Source organism: Prosopis cineraria, unplaced genomic scaffold (genome assembly GCF_029017545.1).
Source record: "Prosopis cineraria cultivar Desert tree isolate PC_DT_omini unplaced genomic scaffold, ASM2901754v1 PC591, whole genome shotgun sequence".
Taxonomy (NCBI): Eukaryota; Viridiplantae; Streptophyta; class Magnoliopsida; order Fabales; family Fabaceae; genus Prosopis; species Prosopis cineraria.
Window position 1 is genome coordinate 25635 of NW_026555916.1, and position 20725 is coordinate 46359.

General features: G+C 37.2%; 1 protein-coding gene across 1 annotated transcript; it reads right to left on the bottom strand.

The window, feature by feature from the left end:
• Positions 1 to 143: 143 nt before the first annotated feature.
• On the bottom strand, positions 144 to 20194 carry LOC129297693 (protein PIR-like; the record flags this gene model as incomplete). Its single annotated transcript, XM_054936043.1, is given in 15 exon segments — positions 144 to 583; positions 1065 to 1274; positions 1646 to 1818; positions 2703 to 2910; positions 3868 to 3995; positions 4289 to 4376; positions 9780 to 9923; positions 10295 to 10438; positions 10596 to 10739; positions 10817 to 10936; positions 11373 to 11475; positions 11558 to 11634; positions 12663 to 12833; positions 13620 to 13696; positions 20026 to 20194. Coding segments are annotated over 15 exon segments (2151 nt in total), but the record flags the coding sequence as incomplete, so codon positions are not given.
• Positions 20195 to 20725: the final 531 nt, after the last annotated feature.

Consider the following 20725-nt stretch of genomic DNA (forward strand, 5'->3'; position numbering starts at 1 on the left):
AATTAATTATACTCAGTTGAAATTTAAATGGGCTCAATATCTAATTGTCATTCTCCCTTAAAAACTCAAATGACCCAGGGAACCACATAATCTTTCACAGTGTAAAGCACGAAATCAAACAATAATAAGAAAGAACACACGAGTTTCAAATGCATTCTCAAGGCAGTGTGGTTTAGATTGATGTTCAAGTCTTTGGCAACGACGGCTCATCCAGTCACCAACAAACGCCCTCCCGTTTCGTCATCTGAACGGGAGCAAGTGTTCGTGAATTATGATGCAATTACATACAATTAAACAGTAGAACACATATACAGACACGGTACAAAGTTACATCAAATTTCTCAGACAGTAAGACCGTCAGGGAACTGGGGAGAAGCACAGCACTAGTTCAGGCCCCCTTCTGTGGCAAGGTTTCAAATGCAGAAACTGTGTTCTCAAATTTAATTCTATGGAGCGGAGCACCACTTTGCTTGATAGCACAAGCTGTCTTTTCTTCCAAGGGGCAGCGTGCTTTCAGCATAGAGAATACATGGTTGTTTAATCTCCTTGCTTTCTTCATTGCTTCCAGTAATGCATCCCATCCCTGTTGGCAGAGAAAATGTGAATGTGGTGATTACCATCACACAAGATATTGATTTTTTTTTTTTTTGAAAAAAGCATAGAAATCACCACAGATGTTTCTAGGTCTTCAAATCTATAATGAACTTAATTAACCACAGCTTCACTGCTAATTACTCATCTGATCTTGTGATGATTCAATAGTCCCCCCATCTGAGCTCTACATTTGATTTCTTCCATACGAGGTAAAAAGATCGCTTAATCATTACTCTACATCTGAATATTAGAAAATTCACGATGTCCTTTTATAAATTGTTTAGACATGATGCTAATTGGCAGACACTACAAAATGAAGCAAGCTACCAGAAATGTTAACAACAAACCGCCATCCATTTTTATTAGAGCTTAAATGCCGATCTATAGAACAAACAGAAATGCCTTAATCTAATAGATGAAAGCTATCAAACATAATTTATTCCTAGTTCAAGCAATCTAGCAATGTAAACCTGAACAAGAAAATGCGCGTTCTTATTTGTTTGAACCACAGATGCAGCCTCTACTTCTGCAATATTGAGGATCTGATATGAGAAGTCAAAGAGCTCAAAATGCAGCTGTTGCCCAAGCAAATATATTATGGTGCAACCACCCCAAGCCACCGAATCACCCAGCCCTTCGTAACTATTTGCTGGTACTTGGACAGATGCTTCTAAATATCCCTGCGTGGCTCAAGCATAACAACACTCATCAAAACAACTTTTTTCGCATGAAAAAAACTTGCGATTTCATGTACATATTAAACAATCAAATCCTGTCAAGTTAAAGTATGAATTTCACTATTTCAAAAAGGAGACATGACACTATTAACATAAATCCATAGTTAAAACTCTCAACAACAAACATGGACAAAATTTATATGTGAAGACAACAATGTCATAAAAATAGAAAATGGTAGTTGATGGTTCTCCTATAAAATTTGCTACGTTAGGAAGTAGAATGTGTGCGCCAAGTACTGCCATGAAAAGAATCAAATAAATAATTAAATGCTCTGAGTATATGAAAAAAAGTATGAAGGAACAGGATTATTTACGATTTGGAGACCACTATATATACGGTAGAAATCTTTAGTGGTTGTAATGTCAATGAAGCCTGTCTTGGGTACAGCACTCCATTTACTACAATATTTATCTAAAGCAGCACTTGTGAAAGCAAGGGCATACTCCAGCACACTTCCAGTATTCAAGTTAGCCTTGTATAAAAGATCTGTAATACAGTCAAAGATGCCTGATTAACAACTGCCTAAAACCAAACAAAAGGCAGAAACATGATATCTCTACAAGAAAAGAACTGATAAAAAGAATAACAGGAAATGCATTCCAGAAAACAACGAAGCATTATGAAAGATGCAATGCGAACCAAAAAAGAGCTTTCAAGAAAAGAACAAAAAAATGAAATGAAATAATTCATAACAGGATAATCAAAGGGACTTTTCTGTAGTCTGTCAAATCCACAAGCTGTAACATCTTTTGGGATAAAACCAACCTTTCAAAAATTACCTCAAAAGAGAATAACTGAGAAAGGCTTCACCCATGATGTAATCTCACCGATTCATTTCTCCATCACTTGGGAGGAAAAAGGTAGACACGGAAAACACGAGTGCTTTACAGTATTTTTCTTTTGAGAGTCAGAAAGTTAAAAGGGCAGAGAAGAACCAAATATCAGGAATGTCAGATTGACATGGTCTCATCTAAGATAGATTTTCATTATTTCCATGACCAGCAAGTGTGCTGACAAGACAACCAAGAAAGTTAAGACAAAATCTTAAAAACCTTTCAAGTATGAATTAATTGCTCTTTATATCATAAACAAAAAAGTTCCATTATTGCCATCAATCTTCCTGATCAAAACAACTTGCCAGCCAGCAATTCATTTTCAACCAACCTGATAAAACCCGTTTTAGTTTTAACTGGACAACCTAAAAATTTTCGTCATTCCCTCAACCTTTGGGCAATTCCTTATAGTCAATCATATGCCCTGGTTTACACCATCCCACAACATTTTTTTTTTTTTAGCATCAAGTGCATGTGCACATATTCCACTTCCAGTGCAATGGGAGTAAAAATAATAACGCATATCTAAAAATATACCTGCAGCTTCAGCCTGTTTTGCCATGATGTGGAAAGAATTAGGATTTGGGCATCCAAGGGTTGACACCATAGCAGCAGTTGTCGATTTAAAGAGACTAACAACAGGACTGTCTCCACCATCATGAGCATTTGATACTTGTCCGTCTGCACCAGGAACCAAGCCCAACCAAGAAGCAGTTTGCATGAAGTGCATTGTATCTGTTTCTCTCTGTCAGGCAGCCAAAGTAGCCCGCACAGCAAAAATGTTTCAGGAAAGAAATTGATGAGAAAAGAAACTAATAAGTCCCAAACCAATATTTCCACAGAAACAGCAATCAAGACAGTAATAACAATAAATGAGAGGAAAATGCTGAGGTTTTGATATTAATAAATTGAGAGAAACTGAATCAGAGTTACAAGTCTTCCTCTAATTCTGGCCAAAACCCTATCTCCCTTGAATGATCACAAAAGTAACAACATTACAAGCTCAAACCTCACAAGAGGGTTCACTCCTTCTGGCATTCGAGAGGCCAGTCTCTCCTTTCCCTTCTCTTACAAGATATCCCCTCAATACAAGCAAAAAGATTAAATATACCCTCAGCACGGACAGCATGGCTTCCCCCCCAGCCCATACCTCCCAAAAGATCTTAATTATGGCCAAAGATCCCACGCTACTGTTCCTTACGGCTAGAGACTGAAGGATAAACCTCTGGACCAGTCACCATTATTCTACTAGAGTCATTCTTTCCCTTTGACTTCCTTTGATATGTCTTAGTAAAATAATGAGGGGCTCTATCAGAAACCAATGTATCAAAAGAGGACAAGGAATTCTGCCAACACCCCCCCAAATTTGTAAAAAAAAAAAGAAAAAGCAATAATTTGCTCAAATGATATAGCTAATTCCTTTGTAAATCCATGTGGGAAAACCCGTGGAAAAACGTGGGAACCCCTTTGAAAAGCCATTTGCTGAAACTTACAGGGCAAGATTTGTACTTTTAACTCATTACACATTACCTAGCTGTTGTGCATAATATATATGAGAAATGTTTGCACATGTAGTTCTTCTACTTTTTTGGTGTATACGTAAAAACCCATGCATCCAAATTGAGTAGAGCCATATCATCATAATGCTGAACCACATCATTTTAGTATCTATGATCATTCAAGCTTATGGCAAGTTACCAACCAACACAATATCTAGAAGTCCCATCCAGTATAGTACACTTCCAATCTCTTTAATCCCACGGAGAACTTCTGTTTTCAGCTCAGCCTTTGTCCCCCAGTTAAGATGTTCTTTAACGAGTCTCACACAAGCTGCAAGAAAATAACCAAATTCAGTAACAGGCTACATAAAAGCATCATCATTGTTATATGACCATGAGCTCAAGATAATGACCATGAAATGAAAAAAAAAAAGAATAATAAAGATTTAAGATGCACTAATACCTAATAAAGATCCAAAATTTATGATTTATCTTAACAATTGTATACAAGTGTCAAAATTCAGGATCAATGGTACAAAATTGATGAAGATGTTATGCATAGGATATAAATTGGGTGGTTGGCATAAAAAAAAGACATAAGGAGTTTTCGACATGTTGACATACCTGTCACACCTCCATCAAAAGGCAGAAGTCCAATAGTTTTCGGCAATGATTCTTGCAATCCAGTGATCATTGGTTCAATCATAGTTATCTGAGAATAGCACACATAAAATTTTACTGACGCATGGTTTTTTTTTTTTTAACCCCAGATCCAAATATTTGGAAACACAAGGATGCATTTGCATACACTGTATGCATACATGTATGTCTGTCAGTCCCCTACATGACAACCATCTATATATGACCTTCATCAGTCAATATTTTTAATCCTCCCCACTTCTCCTTTGTTTCAGTCACACTTTGAAAGCCCATCAGGATATTACAGAAGTTAGATGATCTGACTAATAAGCTTATTTATACAAGCATTTGGATGGAGACTAGGGTAGTATGAGATGCCTAAGTGTAGAAAATCCTGATAATCAATCTGTTTTTGATGGGATTAATTTCAATTTATCATAATCCCTGATTCTTCTCTGATCTGACCGTTGCAATCAGATTTTATTGCTGTCGCAGATTTGTAGATGTGTAGGCGTATATTAAGTGATTTGAAGGATTCTTCTACTATATATATTGCATCATTCAGCTCTTGTAAATAATATACATTCAGTTTTTTGATTCTCCACTCACATGGTATTAGAGCAAGAGGGAGAAATCAAGAATTTACTCACTTCAAAAGACGATGATGTGGAGGCACAAGGGGAGTCGCATGGTCCAAAACGCACCGCGACTGAAACCAAGAGCTCCAATGGTTTGAGTCCAAGTTGACGCCAAGGAAGGGGGTCGAGCGCACCACAGAGTCTGCTGTCCTCATCGTGCCAGAGAAACTCACTGGCAACAACTACCAAGAATAGGTGCAATCTGTGAAGCTAGCCAGGGAAGGCCATGGGCGTCTTAGATATCTCAATGGGGATTTTGAAATGCCCGATAATTCCAAACTCCAGGCTCCATAGAAACGGAAGAACGAAAATTCCATGGCTGCCTCCTGGCTTATTAATGCTATGGCTCTAGGCTCTAGCAATTAAACGAAGCTTTATGTTTCCACCTACTACATGAGAAATATGGGAAGCAATTCGAGAAGCGTATTCTGATGGAGAAAATGTCTCAAATTTTCAAAATCAAAAGCAAGTTGTGGCGCATGACACAAGGATCCTGCAGCCTTAACGAATATTATCTCGATATGACTGCACTCTGGCAAGAGTTGGATTTGAATAATGAGGCATCATGAAAAAATGCTGAGGATGCTGCCCAATATGAGAAACAAGCCGATAAGGAACATTTATTTGAATTCCTTGTTGGCCTCAACACAGATCTCGATGTCGTAAGGGGGAGAATACTTAGCCGTGTTCCACTACCATCTGTTTATGAAGCCTTTGCTAAAGTTAGGCGTGAAGATTCTCGACGATGAGTTATGCTACAAAATGATAATCATCCAACCAACAATGCACTTGAACCATCAGCACTTGCAGCTAGAGGTGTTGATTCAACACCTCAAGAAACCAAAAAAACAAACTTGTCTGTGAGCACTATAAAACGGTAGGCCATACGAAAGAAACTTGTTGGGATATTCATGGAAAACCTCCAGATTGAAAACCCAAAAAGCCCAAGGGGCGTGGTTATCATGTCAGTATAGAGAAACTTAATGATGGAAGTCTCGCACCTCAAGCATTCTCATATAATCAATTCACTAAATTTATGAATTTTTTAAACACACTCCAAATGCCTGGTTTGTCCCACCAACCAGCAGCAACCATAGTTCACAACAGTAACTTCTTACAAGCCTTAAGTGCTATTCAACATTTATGTATTGGAAGATTCTGGATTGTTGACTCTAGTGCTTCTGATCATATGACGAATAACCGTGCACTTTTTACTACTTATACACCGTGAGATGATTCTCTTAAGGTTAAAATTTCTGATGCCTCTTTATCTCTTGTGGTTGGGATAGGAGATGTCAAAATTTCTGATAAGCTTACTCTTTACTTTGTGTTTCATGTTCCCAATTTGAAGTGTAATTTATTATCTGTTCATAAACTGAACAGGAACAAACATTGCCATGCTAACTTCTATGCCACTTATTGTGTGCTTTAGGAACTGTCAATGGGGACAATGATTGGCAGCACTAAGGAATTTGACGGTCTTTACTACTTTGATGCACCTTTCATAAAGAATGGTAGTATTAGCAATAAAGTCACCCTTCCTAGGAATAACGACCTTTTGCTATGGCACCAACGTTTTGGTCATCCAAATTTTCAGTATTTAAGTCAAATGTTTCATTATCTTTACTCTAATAAAGATGTTTCCAAGTTTTATTGTGATGTTTGTGAACTCGCAAAGCACTAAAGAACTATATTTTCTCACAATATTTATCAAACATCCCAACCTTTCGCCACTATCCATAGTGACCTTTGGGGACCCAACTACATTTCAAATCGTACCCATAAAAAATGGTTTATAAAACCTATTGATAATCATACTCAAGTTTGTTGGACCTACCTCCTCAAAGAAAAAACTAAGGTTGTCTCCGTATTTGTGAATTTCTACCATATGATTATAGCCCAGTTCCAAACCACCATAAAAATTCTTCATACTGATAATAGTACAAAGTTCATTAGTAGTGCCCTAGGCAATTTCCTTAAATAACACAGCATTATTCATAAAAGCACGTGTGCTCACAACCCCCAACAAAATGAGATAGCTGAAAGAAAAAATCACCACATAATGGATGTCGCCAAAGCCCTTGTTCTCACCCATAATGTGTCCAGATGTTATTAGGGTGATGCTATCCTAGCTGCCACCCATCTTATCAATAGGATACCTAGCCATATCTTATCATTCCAAACCCCCCTTGATGTTCTTCATACTACCCATTCCAATCCTCACCTTCAAAATCACCTCTCTTTGCAAGTCTATGGGTGTATTACTTTCGTTCACATTCATCACAGAAATAAAATTGATCCCTATGAAATCAAATATATCCCTATGGCAAGTTATGAGCCAGAAGCCTCTATGGCTGTATTAAGATGAGAGGGGAGGGGGAGGCTTTATTAGTTTTATGAATTAAGATAAGATTCTTGCTCATGTCATCCAGTAAAGGCATTTTCCTTTCTTTTCGCTCTATATGTCTTAGGTTCTATCACAGATGAGGATAGTTATAGATAACTAGTTCCATCAAGCTTATGGCAAGTTACAACAAGGAAGCCTTCATGGTTGTATTATAGAAAGAGAGAGAGGGCCATAGGCAAACTAGACTCTTGGGCTGGGAGAGGACAAGAATGAAGGGATCTATTAGGCCTAAGATTGGACAATGCATGAGTAAAGAGACAGAACCATCTTTACAGGTAAGGGTATGGTATCTACTGAAGGTGATTCATGGGTCAAGTATAATAATCCAAGACCATAAATATCTTTAGGACAATAGGGAAGAGTAGATAAAATATGCTCTAGTATTCAACCAAGTGAGCTTGTGCATGTGTGTACAAAAGGGAGAAAAGGAGACATATCCTAATCAAGCTCATGGACTTGTCAAGGATAATAAATCTCCTTATCAAAGCAGATTTGGACATTACCTAATAGGCACCAAGGAAGAAAAATAAGCACCCCAAGAAAGGAATCAAGAAAAACCACAAGAACCACCTAAAAATTCCCGTTGCGGTTTTCCTAGCAACATTGTCAAGAAAAGTAGTCCACTCTAACAACTTAGGAGCCAATTCATAGATTTTCCAGCTTAAGCCACAATTGACAATCCTTCAAGGTTATAGATTGACTTTTTTTATAACATACAGCTTGACTTTTTTTCTTTTCTTGTTTTTTTAGGGGGGGGAAGGGGTGGTGAGAAAGTGATTTTGATAAGATTCCAGATAATATTTCCATGAAGACTTATTCAAGAAGAAAGCGTCAAAAGATAAATACAGATTGATTTCATTGTTTATTTTGCTCAGTATTTGATATTTCTTTAGATTTAGTATTTTATTTAGTCAGATTTTATTCTTTAGATTTTATTTAGATCTAGTAGTTTATCTATTTAGATTTTATTCAGTATTTTAGATTATAGAAGATATTATTTAGTTATCTAGTTATCTAGATTTTATCCATTATTTTAGATTGTATTTAGCATTATAAATATGACTAGCAACTTAGAAGCTATCATATCAGTTTATCAATAAAATAGTCTTTTAAACCTTTTGAAGATTCTCCTGAGCGTGGCTATTAAGAGAAATATAGAACGAGATTCTTGTTCTATATCATCCTAATAGAGTTATTCTTATTTTAGTTATTTTGAGCACCTATCAGATTTATACTTAAGAAACGTGTAGCTTAAAGAACTAGTAATAGTAGAAGAGTAAAAGTTAGTTTGTTACTATGGGAATATTTGGTATTTATTGTAAATATTGTAGAGTCTTTATTAGGCTTTATCAGACTTTATTAATATTTATTTCCCCTTGTGTATGTATGTAGTCAGCTTGTACTCAGTATTGAATCAATGAGAAATATTATTTTCTCTCAAATTCCACATGGTATCATAGCAAATGATCCAAAATCATCATTAAGGTTTTATGAGTTATTGATTGCGTAAGGTATTCCGTCCAAAACCCTAGGGCTGTGATGCAGGTGATGTTCAAGACTGTCGTGGCTCTCATCGCCCCCCTACGTGTGCTTGGACAGCTCCGATCGATGAAACCCCCCAGGACATGGCGATCGCTGGCATGCGTGGCCCACATGCACCGCCTAAAGGTCCGACATCAATGCTTGCCTGGTGGCACGTGGAAGCGCATGAAACCTCTATTCAGGCCGTGACTTCTCTTTTTGGCAACAAAGACCCTTTTCCGACAAGATCCAGGCATCATCCATAATTGGGTACCCTTCCCTCCACATTCAGTTATCCCTATAGGGTGTTTAGGGGTCTATTTGAAGGAGTTTGGAGTGCTCTTAGAATGTGGGTACTGATTCTCCTCTACTATATGGGTTTCATCTCATGGAAAGCTTTAAGAGTGGTTATTTGGACTGTCCTAAATATTCTAATAAAGGTAACCAGATTGAGACCATAGTGTCAGCGGCAAAATATAGGCCTAAAGCAACAATTGCCAAAAGAGGAACGTTTCTTCAAGCCTTACAAACATCTCACAAAGCCATAGTCTGGATTGTTAATTCAGGAGCCTCCGACCACATGACTCATTGTCATGAGTTGTTTTCCACTTACACTCCATGTGTTGGAAACGTTACAGCTAAGATTACAGATGGCTCCTTAGCACCTTAATGGGAAAAGGGAGTATTCTAATTTCTGATTCTATAGTGTTGGCATCCGTAGTTCCTAAACTTGACTACTACTTACTTTCAATCAATTAATTAACTACTCAGTCAAATTGTTATAGTAAATTTCTCCCATCCCATTGTGTATTTCAGGACTTATCACCTAGAGCAACATGCAATGGATACATTCACTGTGTAAAAAAGCAAAGCATGAAAGGTAACTCTAAAGCTCTATTGCCTAACATACCTTGTTGGATATGTGATCTAGAAGAGCTCGAATAAGCCATGGTAATGATCTAGATCCTAGAAGTCGAACAATCGAAAACGTGTGAGGTATTCCAAAAAATCCACTATGCAGTCGTGCAAAACTTTGATGAGCAGAGTTCAAATCCTACCATAAAAACAGAATAATGTGAGAAACACGCATGTCCTCAAGAAAAAAAAATTATTTTATGAGTATCACAAGAAGTCTTTCAAAAAATAATATAGGTAGCAGATGCTTGAAGGTGGTAAATCCATACAAAGAGTATACTACTAATAGCCCCTCTAGTTTAGGAGAGAGGAAAGCCAAAATAGACAACCAGACAAACAAGATAGTTTTGAAGGACAAAAGAGGCGAAACTAGAAGGAATAACTAAGGTGTTGGGCACAACTGTGGCTCTCAAACAATATCACAATTGGTTTATTATTATTGATTGCAGATTAAAAAAGAATAAACAATTGATATAGAATAGATTAAAAAAGAATGTGGATAATGCTTACTTGAGTGCCGCAATAGAAGTTAGGCTTGGCAGAGGGTATAGATGGCTTTTGTAGAGGAATAACCTTTGCTGATCTGATAAAACGTTGAGTGGTATTGCAAAGAACGAAATTGGGCAAAAAATCACTTTGCATCTCTGACCAAATCTAGCATACACACAAACAAATTATATGAAAAGCTAAGAAATAGCTCAAGCCATGTACTATCATTTACCATTCAAATAGTGATGTCTAATTTGGTATAGCAGCAAAATAATCTTCATATTCATAATTATTCATATGCAGAGAGAAGAAAGACAAACACCTGAGAGGCCAGTCGGCTAGAAAAGGACACGAGAGAAATGTTCTCTTGCATCTCATTCAACATGAGACTGAAGGAATCTACGGAAAGATCTCTAGACAGTAATTCATGGGCATGTTTTAAGACATCCAATAACATCTCTAGCTCCTGCAATAAAATGGTTGTGTTGCTTCAGTTAATGATTCTTTAAAAAAAAAAAAACATCCGTAAGTAAACCTACTAACCACTATGGCACACAGGTCCTGACACTCAAAACGATCAAAAAGGAACTCCAGATTTTCACGGAAAACCTTGTTCATCCTTTCAACAATCAAACTTCGCAGATTGATAGTCCTCCCAAGTAGCTGTGCATCATAACAGTTAGTAGAATGCAAAGTATATGAGAGGAATGCTGTTCCGGCCATAGTGATCAATCAGCAGGCACATATCTGAGGAATCTTTATGATATGAGCTTGTGTGTGCACACATGCATCTGACTTGGAGGGGGGTTATATATGGAAGGAGGGATAGACCATGAAACATGAACCTACTAGACGGTAGATCATGTACATATTTATTCCTATTCAAGCTAAATTGACTACTATATGTCTCTGAAGACTTTGACAATTGAGGGAATTTGTAATTGGGTTATGATTTTAATATCTACACTACAAAGTTAGAGAGGTAGAGTTTGACAAACACATATTGCTACACATATTGACACGTCGTTATCTAGCTTTCACTTGAATGCACCAAATCAAATCATAGGAGGCAAGCACTAAGAAGGAATTAAGCATTAACCTTGACTTTAGTCATCTTCAGCAGCATATTGAACCTCATAGGCTGGACAGAATACCTTTCAGCATTGTCTGAGGCGAAGAGGAAAGAAGGATCTAGTAATTCACTGCAGTATTTGCAAGCAACATAAGAAGTTTGCAATATATCAACAACAAAGTTGAACAACCAAGAGAGGAAAAAGAGCACACCTTGCTGCCCAGCTTTTATGATATGTGAAAATAGTTTCACATAATCTTGAAACAAATATATCAAAACAATGGTCCACCTGTTAAGAAGTTCAATGTAAACAGTTTAAGAATAAACTGGCACATGTGAAACCATTTATTTTACTTCAAAAAATTAAGCGCTTTACTTAATTACATTTAACTTGCATACACTTAAGAGCAATTGCATAACTTAATGAAGAATTTTCAGTGCCCCATGCAATTGATCTAATAATATCTAGCATGGGGTTAAAAAAAAAAGGATTGGGAAAATGACAATTACAGATCTTGTGAAAGCATTAATGAAAATTGTTATGGAAGGACTATGGTTTTTATTTGTAACTAATAAATAAATAATTATTAAAATAACCAATGAAATGTGACTCATGAATTTAAGTAAAGTTAGTTATGAATTAAAGGAATGTTACTTAAAAATCAATGGAAAGTCAATTGTGAATAGATAAATGCTTTGTCACCTATGAATTTAAGGATACTCAGTTGTGAATTTGAGGAAGGTATAAATTTAGGAAAATTCAGCCATAAATGAATAGATAGTCTCATGAATTTATGAGTCAACACTTGTGATTTAGAAACAGTCAAATATCAATTTAAAGAAGTCACTTGTAAATAAAAGAAACGTCAATTGTGAATAGATCTAAATAGTTATAATTGTAAATCAATGATTTAGAGACTCTTACATTTCTGAATACCTATTCACAACTGATTTTTCATAAACTCACAAGTGACTTTCCCAAAATCCACAAGAGATTATCCTAAAATTCACAAGTGATAATATATACATTCATGAAACTATCTATCCATTCATGATTGATTTTCTATATATTCACAAATGATTTTCCTTAAATTCACAACTTTCCTTAAATTAATGAGTAACATTCTATTGGTCATTTCAATAATTAGAAGTATTTTAACAAAGACCATGGTCTTCATATGAAATTTCAATAACCTGTGGTCTTTAATTGTCATTAATATCTATACAAGGTCCATAATTTTCAATAATTTGAGATCTTTAATTGTCATTAATATCTTTACAAGATCCATAATTGTCATTTTCCCCAAAGGATTATACCTCAGCTTCAATTTCATCATAGAGGAACCGTTGCTTCAGCACGACTAGTGCTTGCTGTGCTGAATCATTATAGACGTCAAATGGCATCAGAACACTCTCCAGAAGCCCACAATTTGGTGACTCAAGTACACAATCCACCAACATCCAGGGAAGAGAGAACTCAATTGGAAACTATAGGAGCAAAATCACAATTTTTTATTCAAGGAAGAGGAAGAAAAACAGACACGTATGAGCACGAATCAGAAAGTAAAGAAGCTACAACTTTAGATCTAGATGCTAGAAAAAGAAATCTCTAGCAAAACAAAGGAAACTCTAAGCAAATATTGACAGATCAGAGTTTATATATATACATATATATATGGAAATCCATCAGAAGGATGTAGAAAGATCAAGATATATGCAGCTTGCTACAACCATTTTTTCCTTCAGATAAAATACATTGCCACATCAAATATGTAGACTGACTTCCATCTTCCTTGAGAAGTCTGGAGAAACTAACAAGATCTAGTTTGGGGTGTGGGCAGAGGTGGCAATTAGACGACAGATATTCTCAAGAGGAAAATCATTATCTGCCAGAGGACCCCCAAAAAAAAATGGAAAAATTATATGCAAAGCAAGCCCATACATACAATAATTCACAGGTCCTTACTTAACAACTTAAATTGTTGGATGAAGTGGTTCACATAGAATCATCCCTATGAACAAATTCCTATGAGCAATCAAAACGCAATATCTTGCAAGTATCTTGGAAAATTTTAAGCTGCTCCGACTTGAGGGTAGTCGTAGAACTTAACAGAGAAGTTCATTTCAGCTTACTTCAATTTCCTGTCTTAATATGACCACAACAACGCCTATTTAATGCATGACTGATAATTAAGCACATGCTTAAGAAGAAAAATGTGGTTCAGAAAAACAGAAAATTCAGTTATATGCACACACAAGAGTGTATTTATTTACCTGAATGACTCGAGAAGACTCTAAATAAAATTCCCGAAACCATAAGAAACCAAGGTCTGTCAATGTTGCAACAGTGACTGCAAGCATGATTGAACTTCTAAGAGTCAATAAAACTGAAGCATGTCTAGAAACCAAAGCATTCTATACCACTTGTAAGTTCAGAAATATCTTAGAGAGTCCCTGGCTTTCAAGATAATTTCTAAGTACTGGTGATCACCATGACATCTAGTTAATTTATGATAAAACATAAAAGAGGGATACAATGTAAAAACCAAATCTTAAGCCCGTCATGAATGATGTAAAAGGAATTATCTTCACCATCCAATTCACATAATGTACAATGGCCAAATATATATCATATAACAATATATAACCCCCAAAAGATTCAGATTTAGCCACTAATCTGTTATAGTTTTATAAAATGTTAATATTAGTTAGTTAAAACAGTTTAGTTAGCGGTGCTGTGAAATTAGCCGTTAGGTAAGTGAGTGAGCCTATATATATTAAGGCATTTGTATTATAGTTTCTTATCTCAGCAGTGACTAAATACGATTTCCTTTGTTCCTCAATTTCTCTCGACCTCTCTTTAATCTCTCATTTCTCTCTGACTCTACCTATCTTTCTGTTCTTCTCTCATCTTTTCCCTCATTTCTCCCTAGTTCCTACAAGCTCAAATTATTCCTACACAATAGTGGTATCAGAGCTGACGCTCCTCGGCCTCTCTCTCTCTCTCCCCCCTTCTCTCTCTCCGGTTCGCATGATATATGGTCAAGACTCAGAGACACATCAAACAAGATCAGCATCAGATGGAAGACTACTTGGTAAAGATTGAAGAAAATAATGGCAAGATTGAGGCTTTGACTGACCTGGTTGATGGGCTCTCCCAGCAACTCCAATTACTGGTTAAGGATCGAGATGCTGAACGAGAGGGTAATCCTCGAAACGGACAGAACCTTGACCGGCACTATGACCTTGATGATCGTAGGCACCGAGAAGGGAATGATAGAAGAGAATATAGGAGACCCACTCAGTTTACGAAGATGGAGTTTCCCAGGTTTACGAGAGAGGATGCGCTCGGCTGGCTCTTGAAGTGTGAAAGGTATTTTGAGCTAGATGAAAAGCAGGAAGAATCCAAGATCAAGATTGCAAGTATGCATCTTGACCCACAAGCCTTCCAATGGCATCAAGCGTACGAGAAGACGTGGGAAGGAATGCGGCCTACCTGGGAAGAATATACCGAGCAAATAAAGGACCATTTCGGACTAGTTCATAAGACCCCGATGAGCAACCTCGCTTGCCTGAAGCAACGTGGAACGCTGGTCGACTACAACGACGAGTTCGATATGATAGCGTGCAAACTTCGGTTACCCGAAGAATATCTGGTAGACATCTATCTATCGGGTCTTCAGGAGGACTATGAAGGACCAATTCACCTATTCAAGCCGCACACTTTGAGGGAAGCTCGGAAATTGGCCAGAATGCAAGAAGTGATGACGGTGAGGCACATTGAAAAGAAGACGCAAGGTAGGAATGGAGGGTACGTGGCTCAGTCACCTTCGGCCACACCGTCCTCAAGCCAGAACACGTGGGCTGTTAATAAAAATGTGTTAACTAGGAGTGGGACCCAACCGAAGGAAAAGATGCCCTCTTTATCAGTTAAAAATGTTTCTTTTAGTCAAAAAGGCAGCAGACCCACTACGAAGATCCTCTCGGCTGAAGAGGAAGCTGAACATAGAATCAAAAACTTGTGCTTTTATTGCCATGAAAAATTCTCCCGCGACCACAAATGCCCTCAAAGACAAAAATTGCAATTATATTTTATTAAGGTGCAAGATAAGTCTGAGGAAGATGCTTAACAGGAAGAGGCCAGTGAGATAGAAGAAGATGAGGACCAGTCTTTTATTTCTCTCCATGCCATTGATGGAGTGGATACTGTGTCCTCCATGAGGCTCACAGCCTATTGTGGGAAGAGACAGCTCCAGATTTTAATTGATAATGGCAGCACTCACGATTTTTTAGATCTTAGTACAGCCCAGAAGCTGGGTTGGCAACCTGATGGAGCTCATGAAACATTGGTGGAAGTGGCAGGGGGAAGAAGGCTTAGAATACATGGCATTTGGGAAGGATTTAAATGGAAAATGCAGGGCTTAGAATTTTCTTTTGATTTTAGAGTTCTTGATTTGCTTACTTATGATTTGATACTTGGGCTTAAATGGCTCAAAAGTATTAAGAATGCTTTCTGGGATTATGAGTCTCTATGTTCTTTTTACTTGAAGGGAAAATGTGTAAGCTTCAAGCTACCCCTCCCAATACCTTACGTGTGGTGCAGCCAAAGAGGCTGGAAAGTGAAGATTTTAATACTGGTCAGGTATTTTTGTTACAATTAATACCAAAAGGGCAGGAAAGGGTGGAAATTTTCTCTATCCAGTGCTGTTCAGAAATTCCAGAAGTAATCTCTTCCACATTACAAGAGTTTTCTGATCTCTTTGAAGTGCCTAAAGGGTTACCACCTTTCAGGAAGGGGCATGATCATTCTATTGTTCTTCAGGAGGGAACTAATCCTATAAACTTAAAACCTTACAGATATCTCTCAGCTCAAAAAGATGTTATTGAAGGTTTAGTGGGAGAGTTATTGCAAGGGGGGTAATACAAGAAAGCTCAAGTCCATTTTCTGCTCCTATAGTTTTAGTTAAGAAAAAAGATGGAACTTGGAGAATGTGTATAGACTATAGAGAATTAAATAAGAAAACAGTAAAAAATCAATATCCTATTCCTTTGGTAGAGGACTTTTTGATGAATTGAATGCTACAAAATATTTCACTAAGCTAGATCTTAGAGCTAGTTATCACCAAATTAGAATGGTGCCTTAAGATGTCGGGAAAACTGCTTTCAAAACGCATAGTGGGCACTATGAGTGGCTGGTTATGCCATTTGGCCTAACTAATGCCCCAGCCACATTTCAAGAAGCCATGAATAGCATATTTCGTCCTTATTTGAGAAGGTTTGTGCTAGTATTTTTTGATGATATATTAATTTATAGTGCTAACTTGGATGATCATGTGCAGCATCTTAAGGAAGTATTTTCCATTTTGAGGAAACATCAGTATTATGTCAAGATGAGCAAGTTTCTTTTGCAGCCAATGAGGTAGAATATTTGGGTCATCTAATTGGTAAAGGGACAGTTAAAACAGATCCAAAGAAGATTCAAGCAATTGCTGAATGGCCTGAACCTAAGACCATGAAACAACTAAGGGCGTTTCTAGGATTGGCAGGTTACTACAGAAGGTTTATCAAGGGTTATGGAGCTTTAGCCAAGCCACTAACTTGCCTTCTTAAGAAGGATGGGTTCAGATGGTCAGAAGTGGCCTCCAAAGCATTTAATAATCTCAAAGAGATATTAACATCAGCACCTGTCCTTTCTCTTCCTGATTTTACTAAAGAATTTGTGGTGGAGACAGATGCATGTGGTTTTGGCGTGGGGGCAGTACTAATGCAGCAGGGGCAGCCAATTGCCTACTTTAGCAAAGGTTTAGCTGAAAGACACCAGCACCTTTCTATATATGAAAAGGAATTAATGGCGGTGGTCCTTGCTGTCCTTCATTGGCATCAGTACCTTGAGAGGAAATGGTTTGAAATCAGGTCTGACCAACAAAGTCTGAAATATCTACTGGGACAGAAGCTAAAGACCTCATTGCAGATGTTTTGGGTTGCAAAACTAGCTGGGTTTGACTACAAAATACAATATAAGAAGGGGAATAATAATTCAGCAGCTGATGCTCTCTCAAGAATACCCAAACAGCAACTGATGCAGATGGTTTTAGATACGTCTTCTCCTGAATTGCTGGACAAAATCAAGGGAAGTTGGGGAAGTGATGCTGTGGTTTCAGAGATACAAAAGAAAGCTCAAGAAAATAGTGGTACATGGGGACATTTTTCTTGGGATGGAGAATTGTTGAGAAGGAAGGGAAAGCTAGTAATTGGGAGTGAGCCTAATCTGAAACAACAAATTTTGGAGTGGTTACACTCTAGTTCCCAAGGAGGGCATGCAGGAATTCAAGCCACTTATCATAGGATTAAAGCATTATTTTGGCAGAAAAAATTGATTAATGAGGTGACAGATTTTATCAAGCAATGTGATACATGTGCTCGTTGTAAATATGAAGCTATTGCTCCACCAAGGCTGTTGCAACCTCTTCCAATTCCAAGTCGAGTTTGGGAGAGTATTACAATGGATTTTATAGAAGGACTTCCTAAATCTCATGGTAAGGATACAATTTGGGTATTAATTGATAGAATGAGTAAGTATGCCCATTTTATACCTCTTACTCATCCTTATTCCGCTTCTTCTTTAGCACAACTCTTTATGGATACTGTGTATAAATTGCATGGTGCACCCGCTGAAATTATTAGTGATCATGACCCTATATTTGTGAGTGGATTTTGGAAGGAATTTCTGCAAGTTTTGGGAATTAAGCAGCAACTTTCAACCGCATATCACCCTCAAATAGATGGGCAATCTGAAGTCCTAAATAGGTGCTTAGAAACCTTTCTTAGATGTATGTGTTGGGAACAACCAAGGGATTGGAGCAAGTGGTTGTCACAAGCTGAATGGTGGTATAATACCACATTCCATACAGCCACAAAAGCAACCCCTCATGAGCTTTTATATGGTCAGAAAGCCCCTATTCATTGTCCTTATTTACCTAATGGTTCTGTTTTGGATGTTTTAGACAGGACTTTTTCAGCTAGAGAAGCTGTGTTAGCTGTTTTGAAGCATCATCTTCATCGAGCAGCCAATCTAATGAAACAAAAGGCTGATTCTCATAGGACTGATCGAGAGTTTGCAGTTGGTCAATGGGTTTTCCTTAAGTTACAGCCCTATAGACAAATTTCTGCTGCTGCAAGGAGTAATCAAAAGCTAGCTCCTAGATATTTTGGTCCCTACAAGGTCATTGCCAGAATAGGTGCTGTTGCCTACAAATTAGAGCTACCAGCTGAATCAAGAATACATCCAACTTTCCATGTTTCTCTATTAAAGTTTTGTCCTGACCCTAAAGTAAAGCAAAGGCATCCCCCTCTTGATTGGCCAGAGCTACCTCCAGCCTTAGAACCTGAAAATATTCTACAAAAACGAGTTGGAAGAAAGAAGGGACGGATTATTACTGAAATTCTGATTAAGTGGAAGCAATTACCTGATGAGGAAGCATCTTGGATGCCTCTACATCAGTTGCAACAAAAATTTCCTCACTTTGTTATCAATGATCCTTGAGGGCAAGGATCTTTTGAGGGGGGGTATTGTTATAGTTTTATAAAATGTTAATATTAGTTAAAACAGTTTAGTTAGCGGTGCTGTGAAATTAGCCGTTAGGTAAGTGAGTGAGCCTATATATATTAAGGCATTTGTATTATAGTTTCTTATCTCAGCAGTGACTAAATACAATTTCCTTCGTTCCTCGATTTCTCTCGACCTCTCTTTAATCTCTCATTTCTCTCTGACTCTACCTATCTTTCTGTTCTTCTCTCATCTTTTCCCTCATTTCTTCCTAGTTCCTACAAGCTCAAATTATTCCTACACAACATAATCTTATGATGAAAGCAGATTCTAATTCACTTTCTGGTCCTGTGGTTCTTTAAATATCAATTCACCCTTTCAAATTAACAGTTTTCCACGGTTGTGTGCTGGATGCTTTTAACATTGCATAAGATCCCAAAGGCCTAGATTTTAGGCACATGTATTATAGTTAACTAGTAATAGTAAACCCATTTTTATAGGAAGAATTACATACAAATCCCATTCAAAATAATGAATTACTCCCAAGTGCATTGGCAACTGAGGTTAAGTTGCCAATGGACCTGGGAGTAATGTGTTGTCATTTTCCTAATCTTGGTTGCCAATGAACCTAAGAGTAATTAATTGTTTTGAGTGGGACCTTGGAGTAATTATCTCTTTTTTATATCCCTTATTTCTGTTTCCAAGGGTTGGACTAGCCGCCATTTTGTTCTACAGATAACAAACATGAGACTGTGTAGTCCCAAGTTGATTGGATGTGCAACTCAGTGAAACCAGTGATGAACCTAGTAACATGTTCAAGAATTCTATCACTGCCACATCCTATTAAAAACATCATTTCACCCCAAGGTATTGTGATCATTGCTATGTAAACACTAGCCAAAAGAACTTAAGTACAAGGAGGAATATTAGAATTGGGTAGAATTAGAAATACTAATAAAACCAAGTTATTTCTGCTTTGACCTATCAAATATTATGCCCAAAAAAAAAATAAGAATATATTTTCTGCACCAACGCACTTGACCCATAAGAGTTTAATCTATCAAATAAGAATAGGCCAAGAGAATGAATGCTTCTCATGCAAACGTTGATACATGATCAGTCTAAGAACCTTACCTGTATAGTCCAGAATATGAAGGAAAAAACCAAGCTTGTAGAAAAATGTCTCCAGTTGTTTTAAATCATTAACAGGAATTTCTGAAGCACTGTTGCCAAAAAGCCCACCAGGCCTCCTAAGGTTCCCACCAGAAACCACCTCATATATTAAAAACTGCAAGCAGTGCACCTGTATCAAAGAAATTAGTTTAGTAGCTACACTCCACAAACTAAAACAAACACATGCATTCACAGAAATAATTCATGAAGTGGTTGGTGCCAGAATATACAGCATGTGTCATAACTTAAGATAAAACATATATATCAATGAGTAAACAAGACCTCAGAGTTCAAGTGAACTGATTATTGAAGCCCAAACTAATAATTAATGGACATTTAGAAGTTGACTAATTGGTACAAACACAGTTGCGTGATGTTGGCAATTCATGGGAATTAATCTTCGATTTCTAGGTTAATCTCACAGCATTCCACTATATGGCTAATGAAAGAAGCAGAAAGAATGTACAGGGGCCTGCTCATTGGAAGCTGGTAAGAAAATTCAGTTTTTGTCAAGTACTATGGACAGCGTCAAGGGATGAGATGAGTCCCTTTTACTTAAGTTGTCTCATATTTTCATTTTATTCGTAACAAAATACATGCCTCAACTTAAAGAGAAGTGTATTAGAAATATAGCAGTCTCAGAGATTTAGAAAAAAGTTAC